We start from the raw sequence: 18,310 nt of genomic DNA on the forward strand, positions 1-18,310 counted from the left end.
GGGGCGGAGCCAGCCCCGCCCTACCCTGCTCGCGCGCCTGCGGGCCAGCCTCCGGTCACGTGACGGCGGCGCAGGTGAGCACCGCTTCCGGGGTCGGAAGCCCGGATAGCTCCCGGCTCCGACTTCCACTCAGTCGGGTACGCGGGAGACCATGGCGTCCTCCTCGGCTCCGCCGGCCACCGTACCGGCGACGACAGCGGCTCCCGGTCCAGGTTTCGGCTTCGCCTCCAAAACCAAGAAAAAGCATTTCGTGCAGCAGAAGGTGAAGGTGTTCCGGGCGGCTGACCCGCTGGTGGGCGTGTTCCTGTGGGGCGTAGCCCACTCGGTGAGACCCGGCCCTGGTAGCCCCCGTAACCTTGTCCGAATCTTTGAACTCCTGCGCCTCCGGGCGTCCCTCTTTCCAGCCTCCTGTCTCCGGTGCCCCTAGCGCTGCCACTTTCCCCCTGGGCTGTCCTGTCCCCTGCTCACCAGCCCCCAGGTGTTCCACTAAGTCTCTCTTCTTGCTCTAAATTTTTTTTAATCGTAGATGTTTGTCTCTTTCTCTGCCCTTTACTCCTCCACTCTTCCACTTCAGGTAAGGAAGTTCCGCCTTCCTTACCTGAAATCCAGCACCCTGTCTCCTTCCTGCCAGGTCCAGCCTCAGCCCCGGGCTATGGACCCGGCTCCAGCTGGAAGGACCTTAGCCGGGGCGGGGGGGGGGAGTGGCTCTTCTAGGTTGTTGGTGGTGCGATCTCTGGTGAGAGAGTATGTGGAAGGGGAGCAGGGAGGATAGACGAATAAGGGGGTCGTTCACTTTCCACCTTACTTTCTAGCCGCTGCCCTTGACTTTGGGACCTTGGCTTTGGGGGAGGCTCCAGGCTCCCCAGACCTTCTAATCCTCCTTGTCCTTTAAGTTCCCTTCAGAGGTACAGCATTTCAGAGAAGCTACTTCACCCTGAGCCTAGTAGTTGCACTCACTCAGCCTGTGGTCTTAACTGCATCCCCGTCGTTGGCTGGAGTGATGGTGTTTGCTGTAAGTAGGGGTTATCTTTGACTAAAGGGATAGCTCAGGAGCTCTTGTCCTGCGGACATGATGGTGGAGAACTTTAGAAGCAGGAAACTGCTGTAGAGGGTGTGGCCTGGAAATCCAGAGAAGGCCAAAGAGGCCGTGCATCTCCTTTCCTGAGGATATCTCTGGTAGAGGAAGCACAGCTATTACCCGCTTCTCTTAGATCTGGAATGGGAGAGATGCAGTGACCTTGAATGTGATAGGCAATATTTTATAAATCAACTTCTTTGAATTGTTTTAGTTATGATAGGGTTGTATAGGTGGAAGGGATTGAAGAAGAATAGTTTTTGTCACATTCTTAATTTGTGGTTTATAATGTTGTTTGTGGTCTGTCAACTCCCCTTTGTTTGTGGTTCTGTGAACCGTTCCCAGCTCCCTGGGTTTTACTGTCTTATTAGTGAGTACCCAGTCTAAGGCAGTTGGTATGGGTAAGGCTGATAGAGGGCTGCCTCTTATATATACCTTCCAGATGTCTCATCTGTCCTTTGGGAAGCTTAATAAGGAGGGTTTTCCTTTAGTAAGAATCGAGAGAATTACACATAAGACCTGCCTCAGCTTCCCTAGGAATATCTACTTTAGCTTTAACATCCCACCCTCCAGCCAACACACAATTCCTTCAAGTGTCTAGAATAGAGAAATTCCTTGAACATATGTCTTAGTGATGATTCAGCCTGCTTAACAGCAGATGAAGAGGAGGCATGAAGAATTATAGCTGAATTTTAGGTTGGGAATCTCAAGTGGCTTTTTTTTTTTCTCTCCTGGAGGATTATGTTCTGTCCTCCTTTTCTACTGACAATGAGAGGAGCTGCAGAGTATTGGATTTAGGTTAGACTGTACTTCATAACCTCTGTTGAATGATCAAGTAGGCAAAACATCCATTTATTCAGTTAATAAACAATTCAGGACCACTATGTGCCAAATATTTTGCTAGCTAGGCACCTGAGAGACACAGGCGATTAGAACTAGTCCTTGCCCTGGAAGAGATCACAATCTAGATGGGGAACTTAACATAAACTAGTGCACTATCAAAGGTGGGTGAAAGATACTGTGGCAACATTGGGGGGAAAGCACATCTCCCTGAGGTTTCTTAGTACAGGAACTCCCTTTCCACCTTGAATTAGCAGGTTGCTGATACTGGGGGCTGAGGAGAGCATGTGATAACTTGCATCGTTTGGGTTGTGGGTTGGCTTGACTTTAGTGAACAGACACCTGATGAGGTCATATCCTCTGCCTGCCTGCATTCCCTCTGAAATCAGCTGCTTTCCTCTTACCTTACACCTGGGCAGCTGGAGACCTACTGCAGAGAACTGGGTCAGAGTGGTCTGGAAGGACTGGTCCTGTTTGTAAAGAGATGCTTCCTGCAGAATATGGACATTTCATTCTTGTTGCTTTTGACCCCTCAGAGTCTCATTAACTCTCTTGTATGCTTTAAGAATGCCTTTTGTTTTGTTTTTAATGGAGCGTGGAACTGTTTGTCTTGAGTGTCTTGAGTCTGCTGAGGGTAATTGTTTTTCTCTAGAATTTCTCACAGCTTTAAAAATAGTCCTGAGTTGCTTACAGGGTTTGCCTGATATAAAATAATTGTTGTGAACATGAAGTTCCATGGGGGTGGATGTGTGAGGGTTGCTTACTGCAGTCCTTTTTGGGCAGCAGAAGAGGTCAGACACATTCTCTTACCTCTGTCAAGCGAATGCATAACCAGTGTTTTTAAAGGAATGAGATTTGAGTTGCCTTTTTCTGACTCTTTCCCAGACATAGTGTATGAATAGCTCTCTACACCCCTACTTACTGCCTCCCTATTCTTGTTTTGGCTTATTAGATCAATGAGCTCAGCCAGGTGCCTCCCCCGGTGATGCTGCTGCCAGATGACTTTAAGGCCAGCTCCAAGATCAAGGTTAACAATCACCTTTTCCACAGGTATGTGGGAATTCTTGCCCTTCTCACATCAACCTTCCTAGAAAAGAGTAAATAATTTTAAGAGTCAAGATTCAATGAGTTGAAGATAGATAGATAGATTGATTGATTGATTGATTGATTTTTGCATTGACGTTTTTAATTATTGTGGATTTTTGAGACAGGCTCTTTGAGTTACTAAAGTATGCTATTTTTAAATTTCTGTTCAATTTTACATGAGCTATCCTAACTCACCTGGTTTACCTCCAAATGAGTTGAAGGTAGATTTAGAAGGCAACTTACAAATTGTATTGTCTAACCTCCTTCCTAGTGCAGAAATTCAGTACTGTACAAAGAAACCATTAAAATAATTTTCAATGTTCCCTACACCTTATATGTATGTACTAGTTTATCTACTCTTGCCTAGGAATTCCGTAGAGTAAATACATTTAGATGCCATTACCATTAGTTTCTGATAGGGACCCCTTGAAAAAAATGCTTGAGTCCCCAAAGCCAGGGGTCCCCAACCCCTGGGCCACAGATCGGTACAGGTCCATGGCCAGTTAGGAACTGGGCCGCACAGCAGGAGGTGAGCAGCAGGCAAGCTAGCGAAACTTCATCTGTATTTGCAGCTGCTTCCCAGCATTAGCATCACCGCCTCAGCTCTACTTCAGATCATCAGGCATTAGATTCTCATAGGAGCACCAGTCCCTGATGCCAAAAAGATTGGAGATCACTGCTCTCAGCCCTCCAAGATGGTACCATTCAAAACAGTAACACCTGTTGACACTTTTAAGATGTTTCTAACTTATTGAGATTTGGGAAATGCTGTGTGGATGGGCAGTAAATTTTGATCGTACTTCATCCACTTACTAGTCCTGTGACTTAAGCAGGTCACTCAAGGACCCTGAGTCACAGCTTCCCCTTCTATAAAATGGGAATAATATACTTTTTAAAGGATCTCATAAGGATTTTATGAGAATCAAATAAGGTAATAAGTGTAAAGGTGCTTTATAAACTGTCAAGCTGTATATAAATGTAAAATAATATTCTTACTTTGTTTTCTTACCTTGAAAACTTCCATTTCAGAGAAAATCTGCCCAGTCATTTCAAGTTCAAGGAGTATTGTCCGCAGGTCTTCAGAAACCTCCGTGATCGTTTTGGCATTGATGACCAGGATTACTTGGTGAGAGTCTTATGGGCTGAGGGTAGCCCTTTCTCTCTAACAACTGGGGAATCCCTGTGACAGTCATGTTTTGAAGAATTAAGAACCTTGGCGAGGATGATTCTTTACATTTTTGTTGTCACAGGCATCTTCAACAACTGGTAAAGCTATAAACCCTGTCGTTAGGGGGGAAAATGTAGATACATTAAAAATTTTGTTCCACTTTCAATCTACATATGGACACCAGATTAACAACCCTTGCTCAGCCTCTTATACCAGGATTTTATCCACTTTCAGACACGTTTAGTGGACCATTATCCTGCGACTTGTATCTCCATATAAAGGGGGAGGAAAAGAGCCTCTCACCTATTCTGTGTCCCCAGGTGTCCCTTACCCGAAGTCCTCCAAGTGAAAGTGAAGGCAGTGATGGCCGCTTCCTTATCTCCTATGATCGGACTCTGGTCATCAAAGAAGTATCCAGTGAGGACATTGCTGACATGCATAGCAACCTCTCCAACTACCACCAGGTCAGGCTTCTCTCCAGCCCCATGCTTTCTCTCCTCTCCCTACTCATCGCACAGTTGCTGGAGCACATAAGGAGACTTCCTATCCCTTTTCCTCTCTACAACCCATTTTTTCTCTCCAAGAAGCACTTGGCATCATGTTTCTGAAAAAAACAAGAAATTTCAACAAAAGAGCCTCTGCATACTTATTTGTGTTTGACTAAATAGAAGAATTTGGATGTGTTCCTTCTCATTTGATACTTAACAATCTAAAACCATTATGGATTGATACATAAAGGGCACAAGTATAACAAAGTGTAAACTATAGACTAAGTCAAAATTAAATGAAGTGTTAACACCAAATATACTGTCAGGAATAAATGCAGTTTGGGGAGAAACCCGGGATAAGTGCACAATTGAGATAAATTGGAGGGTAGAAGTCATGATCATATCCAGCCCTGAATTGGATTAGGAAAGCTGTTCTGTCTGATTAGATTAACCTGGCATGTGAAGTTTCTGGAATACTTTGGTTATAAAAACACTGCCTGCATGTCTTTCTATGGAAGAAAAACCTCACTAAAATCAATGAGCAAGGAATAAATGAGAGACTCTAAAAGGAAGCTTTGGTTTATCCGACAAATACTGTCTATTATTACTATGCCCTATGTTAGGTGGTGGAGAAAGAAGTGAATGAAATGTTGTGGCCCTTGAGGATCTCTTGGCAGAGTCCAGGGAGCTAGCATTAGCACACAGTAAGATGTATGCTGCGGCAGAGGTAGAGGTAGGTTCGGAATGCTCTGGGGGTTCAGAGGAAGAGCATCCCAACTCACTAGGGGAAGGAGGTACATTTGGGAGGCACAAAGAGAGTATTTTAGAGGGAATATCATAGGAGTTGATTCTTGAAAGACTGGTAGGGCCTAACCATGGGGCAGTGTGGAAGAGAGCATTCCACGCAAAGAAAAACAGCACTTATAAAGGCACAGAAGCATGAGAGAGCTTGGTGTTAAGGAACTACAAGAAATTCAGTGTGGCTAGGATATGTTATTGTGGAAAACTTATTAGGAAGAAGTCAGATTATGAAGGGTTATATAAACAACACAAAGAATTTGGACTTTATCCTGAAGGAGGTTTGCAGGGGGGTGATATGTATGCTATTTATAAATATCCCTGTGACAGCATTTTAGAGGATGGATAGGGAGGAGAGGGATATTGGGAGTGGAGATACCAGTTAGGAGGTAATTACAATAGTCTAGGTGAGGATAAGGGCCTGGAGGAGCAATGGCAATGAAGATGAAAGGAAAGACTTAGAGGAGAATTGTGGGAATTAAGGCAAAGGTGCCTTCGAATTCCTGGTTGGGGTTAACTGGGGGCCCATTCACCAACCGTTGGGAAGCAGAAAAAGAAACAGGTTTTTGCAGGAAGACAGTTCTGATTTAGACATGTTGAGTTTGGGGTTTCTGCAGTTCATACAGATATCAATGTCCAGTAAGTGACTGGGGGAACGAACTTCAGGAAAGAGGATTAGAATAAGAGTCTAGATTTGAGAGTTATTGGTGAAGAGATTGCAATTAAAGCCGAGTATAGATAAGATTATTGAAGGAAAGTGTGGAGTGAAATGAAAAGAAGGTTGAGGACAGAACCTTAAGGAGCACCTAGAGAAAGAGCCCATAAAGAAGACTAAGAGTCAATGGACGCTTTTAATTATTTATGCCCTACTTTGTTCCATACAGGATTTGAAGATAGAGAGGAGGGGAATCAGAAAAGGGGTCTAATAGGAGCTGAGGGTGAAGAGAGTTTCAAGGAGAGACTGGTTAGTAGTATCAGTTGATCTATGACAATGACTAGATACTCATTGGATTTGTCAGCTGAAGGATTTCGGGGAGGGAGGAGTAGAGAGATTTCAGAGGAGAAATGCGAATGTAAGTCTCATTTTACTGGTTTGAGGTATAAATAAGAGAAAGTGAATTGATTGCTAACTACTTTTCTGAGAAGGTCGGCTATGAAGAGAAGTAGGCAGCAATACTGAGAGAGATAGTAGCATTGAAATAGGAATAATTTTTTAAGAATCCAAGTGATAGGCCATCTTGCAAACATTTTTACTAAGGGAATCAAATCTAGCCCACCAGGAAACATTGGTCTAGATAAAATCAGTTCATTGATAAACAGATGTCATTTCTAGTCCTGGTTCTGTGACCATTTGCATATAAAGAGGGTCTAAATTAAGGATAATACCTACGTTCCCATTCCCCATCTCAAAAAAATGATAAAAGATGATAAATATGAAATGTGAAAAGACATTTTAAAATGGAGACATTATGTAAATGAATTAATCAGAGATGAGGGTTCAGAAACTGCAGGGATAACCAGAGGAATCTTTAGAAAGCTCTTACCACTTTTGATCTTCTCGTAACCTCTCTTCTTGAAGTTTTCTGCCTACTCTGGAATGGTAGTGTTTGACTGTCCATCCCTGGGCTGTTTGTGTATCTGCTGCTCAGCCTCACTCCATTGCTTCCTCCCTTCCACCCCAGTACATTGTGAAGTGCCATGGCAGCACGCTGCTGCCCCAGTTCCTGGGGATGTACCGGGTTAGCGTGGACAATGAAGACAGCTACATGCTTGTGATGCGCAACATGTTTAGCCACCGTCTTCCTGTGCACAGGAAGTATGATCTCAAGGTAAGGAGAAGATAGCTATGGTGGAGGGGGAAGGTGCTGTTTGCCTGAGAATGGGGAAGGGACCAGGAAGGCACTGGATGATTCATTTTAAAGGAAAGAAGGCTATGAGTTTGAGTACTCATCTTAGGAGCTAGATCTTGACTGTTCGTTACGCCAGTTCTGCTGATTTTGTTTTCGGGTCTCTCCACAGGGCTCTCTAGTGTCCCGGGAAGCCAGCGATAAGGAAAAGGTGATATTAACTTTAGGGCAAGGGATGGGGAAGGCAGCTCAAAGGGATCTTCTTAGGATAAAGAGGCAGGGATTACTAGGTATTTATTCTTATGTTAAACCCCTGAGAAGAAGAGAGGTGTAAACTTGTACCAATCCAGGGATTGTGTGGGTGGGATAGTGGGAACAGCCGCTTTGTAACTGGCATGGGTTTTCCATTTGGAAGGTTTATGGATGGGTGAGGATGTCAGACTTGAAGAACAAAATGCTTACCTTCCACCTCCCACTCTGGGCTCTCCTATTCAAGCAGCTATTTTTGCTTAAGAAGAAGAAAGAAAAGTCAAGAGGACCTTGACAGAAAGCATAAGCAGAAAGTAGTGGAGTGTGATTTGGGGTACAGCACAGTGCCTGAGTCTGGGGAAGCCACTGGAAATAAGAACAGACTTGGGCAGCATTCCAGTGTGGAGTCAGATGAGAGACAGGATGTAAGATCTCACTCCTAGAAGCCACTGAGTTGGAGACAGAGCCCTAGATAGAACAGTGTTTTCAGACCTTGAGGGAAGGAGTATATTCCCAAGATGTCCCTTTACCTATTCTCAGGTTAAAGAATTGCCCACCCTTAAGGATATGGACTTTCTCAACAAGAACCAGAAAGTTTACATTGGGGAAGAGGAGAAGAAAGTATTTCTAGAGAAGCTAAAGAGAGATGTGGAGGTGATGATCGGGGTGCTTGGGGAAGTGGCTTTGTTTCATTTGCTCCCCTCTGGGCTTTTGTCTCTCCTTCACAATATGAAGGAACTTCTCCCCTTCCCTTTATTATTTGGGTTCTCTGCATGTGGGGGAGTTGGGTATGAGACATGGAAACCCCCTAGCGGTGACTCATGGAGGGGGTGGCTGGATGAGCTAAAAGGATCATATTAGACACTAGGACATTTAGGTACCAGAAGATGTTGGTATATTCCCAACCCTCAATTTTTACACATCCTCTCCCCAGGAGAGTTCCAGAAATTCGGGTGGAAGTATAAGGGTGGTACCTGGGAGTGGAGACGGAGATCTGGGTGTCTGATTTATCCGTGGGTCTCAGTTCCTAGTACAGCTGAAGATCATGGACTACAGCCTTCTGCTGGGCATCCATGACATCGTTCGGGGCTCCGAACCAGAGGAGGAGGGGCCTGTACGGGAGGAGGAATCCTCCGAGGGGGATGGGGACTGTGGCCTGACTGGACCTCCTGCTCTGGTGGGCTCCTATGGCACCTCTCCTGAGGGTATCGGTGGCTACATCCATTCCCATCGGCCCCTGGGCCCTGGAGAGTTTGAATCCTTCATCGATGTCTACGCCATCCGGAGTGCTGAGGGTGAGAGAGATCCTGGAAATTTTAAGGGTGGGGAGTGTAGTTCTTAGGGGACAGAAACCAGGGTGGTGGGTGGAGAGCCTGGTTAACTTTTCAGAACAGATCTGACTGGTTCCTGGGGAGAAGAAATTGGGACTATACTTGCTCTTCATTGCTCTTCATTACTCTCCCCAGGGGCCCCCCAGAAGGAGGTGTATTTCATGGGCCTCATTGACATCCTGACACAGTATGATGCCAAGAAGAAAGCAGCTCATGCAGCCAAAACTGTCAAGCATGGGGTGAGGGTTCCCTAGGGGCTTTCCTTTCCTGTCTGGACTATTCTTTGAGAAGACAGCCTCTTGTGCCAGAGCAATGGGCTGGCAAAAGGATCAAGGGTTGGGTATGGTAATGATGTGGAGTGGAATGGAGGTCGGGGAACGGAGAAGAATGATGGTTTGGCCTGACACTATGTTCCATATCTCTTCTCACAGGCTGGGGCAGAGATCTCTACTGTCCATCCTGAGCAATATGCTAAGCGATTCCTGGATTTTATTACCAACATCTTTGCCTAAGAGACTCTGGTGACTGCTGCTTAATGTTCAGTGTGGTAGGGTTCTGAGAGGCTTGGGGGAATTGTGGATATTCTAGCCACTACTTCTCTTCCTCTTTGCTAAATTCAGGCTATAGGCTCCTTCCATCTAGATAACTCCATCTTGTTGAGTAGGCTCTCTTGGCCCTCAGAAATACATCATCCTTTCTCTCCTTTGTCCAGTTTTCTTCCTCTTCCTCCTCTCCAGGAATTCCCCTTGCTTCATTAGAGTGTTTATGTTGACTCTTTCCAAGTGCCTTGATCTTTGTAAAATGTCCTGTTGTTTCTATAACATAGGAGGAGCTAGGGGAAGGGGGTTGTTTGCCATCATCAGCACCCGACTGGACAGATGGACCTGGCTCAAGCAACTACTCTGGATGCACTTTGCTGCGTGGGATGGACTAAGAGTGTCTGAATTTTGCTGATAACTGTATAGAACTCACTGTGGCATGCTTCCTTCCAGTAGGCCCTGGGATGGAAGACTCAAGATACTACGGATGTGGGTGCGGGAATGCACACATACGATGAGACATGCCAGTCTTACATGGAAGGGGGTGGAGAGAGGTCAGCAGGCTGGGACCTCACGGAGGTGGACTCTTGTGATTATGCAGGGAACTGGAGGTCTCCATCAAGGATTAACGACTCTCCAATCTCTTGCCTCACCCGACTTCCACCCTCTATCCCTGTACTTCTGGGTGCAGGAGTCCAGAAATGGATAACCAAAAAGTGTTCAAGCCAGGGTGAAGGTGTTTGGCTGTTGCTGCTCTTCCCCGGGACCTAATATCCCTCCTGGTGCTGGAACCTTTCAGTGTGGATATGGCCATTTCTGGAGGCTAGGATAATGGGCCAGGGTTATAAGGTTCATCCCCACATTAAATTTCTTTTCTTCATGTCTAGCCATCCCTGAGGTTTTATTCTCAGAAGGGAATAGCTCTATCTGGGTCAACACTGGTCATTTCAAGAGGATGGAGGTCTCAAATATGGGAACCTATTCTACCCCCCAAGATGTGTGTACCTAGCATACATCCCGCATTCATTCTCAAACCCTTTTCCCCATTGATTTTATTCTGTTTTCTTCTGTCCTGTCTATACTGCTACTTTGTCATCTTCACTCTCCACCCCCAGAGAGGAGTCAGAGCCATAACTCAATCACCTGGCCTTTTCCAAAGATAATTGAGTTGATGTGTGATATTCTCAATATAGAGGACTATGATGACCCCAGGTAGCATCCTCCCCTCCCGCCAATGCCTTTAGGGCTAATGCAGCCATTCTTGCTATCTTCCATACCCCTTAAGGCTTCTACTTTTTTTTTTTTTTTTAAACACAAAGATGGGCACCAGCAGCTGGCCTGTGGGGATGCAGAGATTCTTTGCTCTGTATCTGGCTGGACTGATCTGACTCACAAGAAGTCATGAGATCATAAAGAAGAATTCCTTTCCCTCCTCCATCTTCTGCTCCAAAGGAAGTAACAAGAAGAGTCCCCAGTTAAAAACTGGCACCCCTGTGATACCTTTCCATCTGGAGCCTGATGGATCTTTTTCATTCCAACCGTCTACCTTTCCCCTGTTGGATGCAATAAAACTCCATGACACCAGCAACTGTTCTTTAGGAATGGGTTTTCTAACTATGTGGCTGATGTATCATGAGCAGTATTTCAGGCCTTCATTTGTTGCTTCTGATTTTCATCATCTTTCTTTTATTAATTAATAGAAAAGATCTTGTGTATTTACCCCCATTGCTGTAACTATATAGAAATTAAATTATTGAACCCAAGTGCCTCTATTTTTTTCCCTTTTCTGAAGAAGCATGTTTTTAGGGGTACAGGGACCAGATGAATTCTGATCTTTAAGGCGTTGGGCCCCTAACTAAGGGTGTGGGTTTCTAGATAGATGGCTGTGAACTTAAAAGTTTGTGAAGGTTGTACATGAGAATGAAAACTTACTCTCCAACTTTGTGGGCCTTCAGCTATAGAGGGCCCAGGGAGAACTGAGAAGATGTGACCCTCCCTCTTCCCCCCAGGGTTCTGGGCTTGGTCACACCCCCAACTCTGTAAAGGTGACTGAGTCTCTCAACCCAGGAACTAAAATAGAAGGAATTTCAGTGTTCCTCCAGGCTTCTTGGGAAAGATGTCTTCTGCCTGGAGGTCAAGAAGAGTACAGCAGGGTCCTGGGAAAGAGAAGAAAGTGACCAACCCTCCAGCCCAGAAAGGGAGTGAAGAGAGGGGGTGGACAGACAGAGGTTGTTGCCAGTTTAAGAGATCCAGTATTGCTTGGCCAGGGAGGTCTTGGCTGGTGGAAAAACCTGGCTTGATGTGGCCCCAGGGAAGTGAGTTGGACTGGAGGCGGAGATTGCTCATGTGGGAAGCAGAACTGAGCAGAGCTTTTTTTCGTTAACTCTATTTGAACCGTAGACACCACCACCACCCCAAGACACTTGTTAAACACATTCACTTCCCATTCTGCACCAACCTCAGTATCCCCGTTTGTAGAAAGCGATCAGAGGCACTTACCATACCCATCTGGGGGCGGGTCGTGGAGGTCACAGAAGGTAACAATCTAGGAAAAGGCAAAAGATGAGGGAGGGGATTTAAATAGTTTAGTCCTGGGGTTTATTTTTTAGATCCAATGCTTTGCTTTTCACTATGACTCTTCCCATCCCATATTATTCCTCAAAGGCCCTTCTAGCACAAGGATCACAAAAATTGTCCCCCTCCTCCCCATCTACCTACTCCGACACTACTCACGAGCTACCAAAATCTGCCACGCAAAAGAAGAGGGCTCCTCCGGGAGCGGGCAGCGAGAAAGGTGGCATCGCTAAAGGATTTAACCTCCTACTTTCAGTTCCACGACGCCACACCCTCCCTCCAGACTGGGAGGGTGCCTCCATTTTTGTTTGGGGGTGGAAGGGCAGGGGCTCGTGAATAGAAGAGGTCAAAGGAAACAGTGATTGTCACCTGGGAGAGGGAAGGGGGTGCAATCCTCCTTCCCGTTCCCTCAGTCTGCATCCCTTGCATACTACCCCCCACCTTCTCGGGGTCTCCCCCCCTCCTTGTTGCTAAGGCCCAGGCCGTCATCCCAGCAACAGCCTCAGTCATGTGACCGGCAATGGCGGCGCTGACGAGAGGTAGGTGAGCCCGGCGCCCCCCATACCCACGGTGCACCCCCCGGACCCTGCTCGCACCCCCCTACACGTTCTCTCGCTGCCTGTGTGCCCCCTCCTCCTCCTCTTTGCTCCGCGCGCGGCACCGAGGGGCCCCCATCCACGCCTGGCGGATCCTCTTTCTGTCATCCTCCAGCCTTGGCCTCCATTTGGGGGTTCTGGGGACCGCGATCAGGCCGACAAGCACCCACACCCAGTAGTTGGGCTCCAGGGGTTCCGCGAGAGGGGGATGTGGGGAGTTGGTTCCGGGTCGGGTCTTGCAGGAGGTCATGGGGGGAGGGGTGAAGCAGCCTCAGTGGATGCCCCCAGGGACCCTTGCCCTTCCTGGCTGCCCCTGCCGCCAGTCTGAGTCTGGAGGAAGGGACTGGCCCTGTGTCCAGCCTGAGTAGCCCCAGAGGAATCAAGAGACCCAGCATAAACTGTGGCCCCGCCTCCCTTTTCTGTGCCAGCAGGACTTGGAGCTAAGGACGCCTAGGTCCTGGGTTCCCTCTGATGGGGGTTGGGGAGTGTTTCACTTAGATACGGTATGAACTGAGGCTCTAGGGTTCCAGTTTCACTTTCTGAATCTCCAGGTGCATCTGGCCTTGAAGGGACTATGATGGAGGCACAAATGGAGAGCCACTCCCCTTGGGATCAGTCAAGGAATTGAGGTCACCCTAATGGGTCCTCTTTCTATTTGAGCTGCATTTGGAGGTGTAGTAGAGACAGCTTTGTAGCTGAACATGGCAAGACTCAGGGGAAACCTCAGACTTCTCCAGCGGATCCCCTGTGTGAGCCCACCCCTTCCTAAATGCAGACTAGGTTGCTGACAGGCTTGCACGTGTGTGCTGGGTTTAAAAGGTGACAGTGAGAACTTTGTTATTGTAGGGCCTGCTGCCACTTAGTTTGCATTCCAGACTTCAGCAGAAGGGACTGGGTTAGCTCTCAAGGAAGACTCCCCAGCAACAGAGTCTGAATTATTTGGGAATGTGGAGCAGGGTGAGCAGTTGGGGAGCACAAGAAATATTCTTGTCTATGTGACCTGAGGGAGGTGGCAAGAAAGACCTCCATCTGTGTGGGCTTTTCCCTTCCTGACTTCTCTTATCTGTGCCCTAGGCTTTCTTGAGAGCCTCAGTGCTGGGGAAGAAAAAAGGAAAGTTAGCATGTTGAAATTCCTTCTTTAGCAACTTGGGAAAAGGCTGGGAATAGAATTCTACAGGCGAGGAGAGGAGATGGAAGAGGAGTTTTTGTTTTGTTTCTGGGCTGACTGGGGAAAATAGTAATATTTGTTATCGTAACCCTTTACCCTGCCCCCTTTCCCCAGTCCTGGTCAGCTGAGTGTGGAAATAGAGGGATTTCTGCTGCTATCATCGTCCATGGGCTTTCCAGGTATCCGTCTCCCAAGGGAACCTCAACCGGCACCTTTAAATTGGTTTCCTCCATTCTATGTTCCAAGTAACCCCATACCCAGTAATTTATATCCAGGTTCCCTTCTCTGTTATGTGGGCTGCTGGGTTGGGGCATGTGGGAATGAGGGAGGGGTTTCTCACTTACCCTCTTTTCCTGTCCACCTGCCAGGTCACACCACCTACAAGTAGAGAGCAGGGACAGAGAGAGAGCCTGCATGCCATTTCTAAGCTCTTCAGGATCAAAGTGAGCAAAAAGAAGGGTCAAAAAGTCTCCCTTTCTTTTATAGAACCCAGTTTTCACAGGGGTGGGGGGCAGATTACTTCCATGATCTTGGGAGGAGTGGAAGGAGCACCAAAACTAATGTTTGGCTTAGATGAGAATAATAATGTTAGAGAAACTTCAGTGAGTGCTGGGGTTTGAAAGAGAAGAGATAGAAAATGAACTTGGGGGAAGAGTTGGGGGTTGGACTTTGAGAGAGTAGAGGTTGGAAAGAAACCTGAAGTAGGAGGCACTGATATTTGTCAAATGGGGACCCCACACCCTGAGTCCCTTTCACCCTGGGGGCAGTGTCGTTCGTCCTGTCCAGAATGGCAGCCTGTGGAGGCACCTGCAAGAACAAAGTGACTGTCTCCAAGCCTGTGTGGGACTTCCTGAGCAAGGAGACCCCAGCCCGGCTGGCCCGGCTTCGGGAGGAGCATCGTGTATCCATCCTCATAGATGGCGAGACTTCTGACATCTATGTTCTCCAGCTTTCCCCGCAGGGCCCTCCCCCGGGTCCTCCCAATGGGCTCTACCTGGCCCGGAAGGCTCTCAAGGGGCTGCTAAAAGAGGCAGAGAAAGAGCTAAAGAAAGCTCAGAGGCAGGGGGAGCTTATGGGCTGCCTGGCTTTGGGGGGTGGGGGGGAGCACCCTGAGCTGCACCGCCCAGGCCCACCCCCTCTCCGAGCAGCCCCGCTCCTGCCCCCAGGGGCACGGGGTCTTCCACCCCCTCCTCCTCCTCTGCCCCCTCCTCTTCCTCCCCGCCTTCGGGAGGAGGCAGAAGAGCAGGAGAGCACCTGCCCCATCTGTCTGGGGGAGATCCAGAATGCCAAAACATTGGAGAAGTGTCGGCACTCTTTCTGCGAAGGCTGCATCACCCGGGCCCTACAGGTGAAAAAGGCCTGCCCCATGTGTGGCCGCTTCTATGGGCAGCTGGTGGGCAACCAGCCCCAGAATGGGCGGATGCTGGTCTCTAAGGATGCCACACTCCTACTGCCCAGCTATGAGAAGTATGGCACCATCGTCATCCAGTATGTCTTCCCACCCGGTGTCCAGGGGGTAAGGAGACTACAGCCTGCCCTTACCTTTTGGTTTTTACCAGGAGCTCATTCTCTGACCTAGGAAAGCTGGGGGGAGGGTGAGTGTGTTAGATGTGATACAGTCTTGCTGTTTCTCAGTAGCCCTTGAGCTAGCAGGTCCCTGTGAGACCCAACTTTTCCATCTCCACAACCCCAAGACACACATGAAAATCAGATGAGAGAAAGGAATTGAATACTATTTCCTAGATGAACTTGGATATCGACAGCTATTCTTGGCAGTGGTGAATTCTGTGGAGATGATGGCTCAGGTGCAGACAGGTGCAGCAAGAAGGGATCTGACCCTCCTAACAGAGCTGGGAGTGTTACTCCATTCCAGATTTATGAGAGGAAAATTTTGGTGCCAATGAAAGGTTAAAACAGGAGTGGTCAAAGCGCCTACACGTGTCTTTCTGTTTGAAAGAATAATTTCCAGTTCTGCTTTGCAGAGGGATGAGAAAGCTCCGAAGAAGAGTAATAGAAAAATGAAACAGATTAGACAGTGGAAGAAGCATTGGGAGTGTTTTCAGGTGGAGAAGGGAAAGCTGAAAGATAAATTATTCTCAGTCTTCACATTTCTGTTGAGTTATCTGGAGAATAAGGACCAGCTACCTTCCATCACTTCTGAGAATTCATTTGTTGCTGGATTGAGACTTGAGAGGTTGAGATGGGGAGAAGGAACCTCTTAACAATAGGATTTTGTCCAGAAACAGGCTCCTGCTGCCCAGACCTCAGAGTCTCTACTTCCCTGAAAGGCTGTCAGCCTGTTGCTGCCCTGTCAGCATTAGCTAGAGGTGCACAGACAAAAGGCTAGTCAGGATGACCCCCTATTGGCATCATGGCCTTAAGATGCCCAGCCTCTCACTGCCCACTTTGCTTCCCCCTCCTCCCAGGCTGAACACCCAAACCCAGGGGTCCGGTATCCTGGCACCACAAGGGTGGCCTACCTCCCGGACTGCCCTGAGGGCAACAAGGTGCTGACCCTGTTCCGCAAGGCATTTGACCAGCGTCTCACCTTCACTATTGGCACGTCCATGACCACAGGGAGACCAAATGTCATCACCTGGAACGACATCCACCACAAGACCAGCTGCACAGGGGGACCCCAGCTGTGAGATATTCCTTCATTTCTCTTCCCTTGGCTCCTCCCCTTCTGTCCATTTCCACTGAGGGAACATCAGCCCCTCTTTCTGGGAGCCTCCTAACTGGAGAGAACCACCCTCAAACGATTCAACTGTCTCTTCCATCCCAGGTTTCTCCTATATTCAACCTGGCCCTGATATGTCCAGCTTAACCTACAGAAATAAGCAGAATTAGGCTAAATTATCTTGGGTTTGAATTACCTTAGGGGAGGTGGAGAGGGGCCACAACGGGGCACCCAGAATGAGGTTGAGCATGGGAGTAATGCGAGTAAAGCCAAACAGCTAACCCCGACCCTCATTTCTTTGCTCCCAGGTTTGGGTACCCGGACCCCACCTACCTGACCCGAGTGCAAGAGGAGCTGAGAGCCAAGGGTATCACAGATGACTGAAGGACATCCCCTTTGCCAAGGCCCCTGCCTTTCTCCTCCACTAGGACCCAACGGAAGCCTCTGTTCTCCTCTCTCCTTCTGCCCCCCACATCCCAGGAGTAGGGGACCTGACTGACTGGGGAAGGAGTTCAGAGAGGGAGGGGGCAAGCCCTTCCCCTGTCCCCCACAGGCCAAGTGCTTCAGTGCAGTGTGAGCCACTCCCTTCTGGCAGAGGCTGATCTCAAGGCTCTGCTCTCCTCATCCCCTGTACATATTCCCAGTCCTCCTGCCCCCTCCATTGCCCTTGTCTTTTTCTGGTATGTGCTGTGCTCCAGTGACTAAGCTGAGAAAGGACCTGGGTGGGGAGGAGAGGGTCTCTTGAACACCCCACCACCACCACCACTGCTCCACTGCTGAACTTTGGAGGAGGGGAGGGGAATTTGGCTGGTGTGCGCCCCGTGGAGCCAGCCCTGTGTGTTCTTCAGAAGCAATTCTCCATCTACCTTGACCTTGTCCTTTCCTGTGTCTCTGTTCCTGTCAGTCTGTCTTTATTCCGCTCTTCTCTGCCCCCCTATAAGGAGCCTCCTTTACCCTGTTCTGGAATTGCCGCCAGACTGTAGCTTTTAATTTAATAAAAATAAAGTAAAATATGCAACTCTCCATGCTACACCCATTCTGTTCTATGGACGGGGTGGGGGTGGGGTGGGGTGGGGAGGAGGACCTGCTGATAAGGGGAAGGGGATGATGATCCGGAAATCCCACTGGGCCTCCCCAGTCTCTCTGCCTGCAGAGGTCCTGGGGAAACACATGTACTTAGTGGGCTCCATAATAACACTGCGAAGCCTCAGGTCACGCTTCAACGTTGGAATAGGGATTAACAGGGGTTTGTTGTTGAAATACAGTTGTAAGACGGAACAAGCCTACCCCTTTTGAAAAGTTTGGCTGGGGTGGGAGTGGGGGCGGAGCCGGGCAGGGGGCGGATTCTGCAGTAGCAACTCCCCGGACGCACGCAGGCCTCAGAGCCCCCCAGTTTCCGTGCCCCCTCGGCCCTGAAACTTGGAGCTGGGTAGGGGTCCAGCATGAAGCCCCCGGACCGCCCCGTCCCTGGCCGCACTGACCGGATACTGGGGGTCATGGGGGGCATGCTACGCGCATGCGCCCTACCTGGGCAGGAGGGGGTAAGAAAGAGCGACTTTGGTGGGATTCGGGGTTCTTCTGGGGGCTTCAGGAGGGCTGCATCCCGTAACTCAATTTACTTGCACCCTGCAAAAAGAAATTCTGCAGGGCACTTGCAGGAATCCAAGAGTTCCATTAAGAGGTCTATAGCCACGTATTGGGTGAACCGTTCTCTCCATTCCAGCCTTGGCGACCCCTTTATAACACTGGATTTTGACAGCAGGAGGAAGGGGGAGTTCAAGGCTGGGCCTAGAGGGCAGGTTCCCTACTGTCTTTCTATCCCCCGCAGCCCCCGCAGAGAAGCCCTTTAGGGCCGCAGGGGACCGAGCCCG

The 18,310-nt window shown here is 48.5% G+C and overlaps 2 protein-coding genes and 1 long non-coding RNA gene across 27 annotated transcripts in view; 2 read left to right on the forward strand and 1 right to left on the reverse strand.

Moving 5' to 3' along the window:
• KIF5A (kinesin family member 5A) overlaps window positions 1-11,184 on the forward strand; it is a 44,449-nt gene extending 33,265 nt beyond the window's left edge. For 4 of the 13 annotated variants that reach the window (XM_023524776.1, XM_023524780.1, XM_023524783.1 and 1 more), the window contains 10 exons: window positions 894-1,012; window positions 2,868-2,965; window positions 4,031-4,127; window positions 4,490-4,633; window positions 7,138-7,284; window positions 7,475-7,513; window positions 8,092-8,205; window positions 8,576-8,846; window positions 9,018-9,121; window positions 9,314-11,184. In XM_023524776.1, coding sequence (XP_023380544.1) covers window positions 894-1,012; window positions 2,868-2,965; window positions 4,031-4,127; window positions 4,490-4,633; window positions 7,138-7,284; window positions 7,475-7,513; window positions 8,092-8,205; window positions 8,576-8,846; window positions 9,018-9,121; window positions 9,314-9,394 — 1,214 coding nt within the window. In that variant the 3' untranslated portion in view covers window positions 9,395-11,184. Of the gene's footprint in view, window positions 1-52; window positions 326-893; window positions 1,013-2,867; window positions 2,966-4,030; window positions 4,128-4,489; window positions 4,634-7,137; window positions 7,285-7,474; window positions 7,514-8,091; window positions 8,206-8,575; window positions 8,847-9,017; window positions 9,122-9,313 lie in introns of those variants that run through there. The other 9 variants (XM_023524782.1, XM_023524781.1, XM_023524779.1 and 6 more) reach the window with 8 other exon arrangements.
• LOC105307382 lies at window positions 11,088-12,301 on the reverse strand. 3 transcript variants are annotated; one of them, XR_897225.2, is made up of 3 exons: window positions 12,155-12,301; window positions 11,921-11,966; window positions 11,088-11,577 (listed from the first exon to the last, which is right to left on the reverse strand). It is a non-coding gene; the product is annotated as an uncharacterized LOC105307382 (long non-coding RNA). The 3 variants fall into 3 exon arrangements; XR_002777729.1 differs by having other exon boundaries at window positions 11,088-11,966; window positions 12,155-12,250; XR_002777728.1 differs by having other exon boundaries at window positions 11,088-11,966; window positions 12,140-12,246.
• On the forward strand, window positions 12,300-17,462 carry DTX3 (deltex E3 ubiquitin ligase 3). 11 transcript variants are annotated; one of them, XM_011382875.2, is made up of 7 exons: window positions 12,412-12,534; window positions 13,438-13,548; window positions 13,874-13,938; window positions 14,128-14,202; window positions 14,546-15,275; window positions 16,186-16,403; window positions 16,748-17,462. In XM_011382875.2, the coding sequence occupies exons 2-7, from the start codon at window positions 13,537-13,539 to the stop codon at window positions 16,821-16,823; spliced, it is 1,176 nt and encodes a 391-aa protein (XP_011381177.1). In that variant the 5' UTR covers window positions 12,412-12,534; window positions 13,438-13,536; the 3' UTR covers window positions 16,824-17,462. The 11 variants fall into 11 exon arrangements, with proteins under 11 accessions (XP_011381180.1, XP_011381179.1, XP_023380570.1 ...); XM_023524804.1 differs by lacking the exon at window positions 13,438-13,548 and adding an exon at window positions 13,143-13,410 and having other exon boundaries at window positions 12,437-12,534; XM_023524798.1 differs by lacking the exon at window positions 13,438-13,548 and adding an exon at window positions 13,143-13,340 and having other exon boundaries at window positions 12,437-12,534.
• The last annotated feature ends 848 nt before the right edge of the window (window positions 17,463-18,310 follow it).

Source organism: Pteropus vampyrus, unplaced genomic scaffold, assembly GCF_000151845.1.
Source record: "Pteropus vampyrus isolate Shadow unplaced genomic scaffold, Pvam_2.0 Scaffold493, whole genome shotgun sequence".
NCBI lineage: Eukaryota > Metazoa > Chordata > Mammalia > Chiroptera > Pteropodidae > Pteropus > Pteropus vampyrus.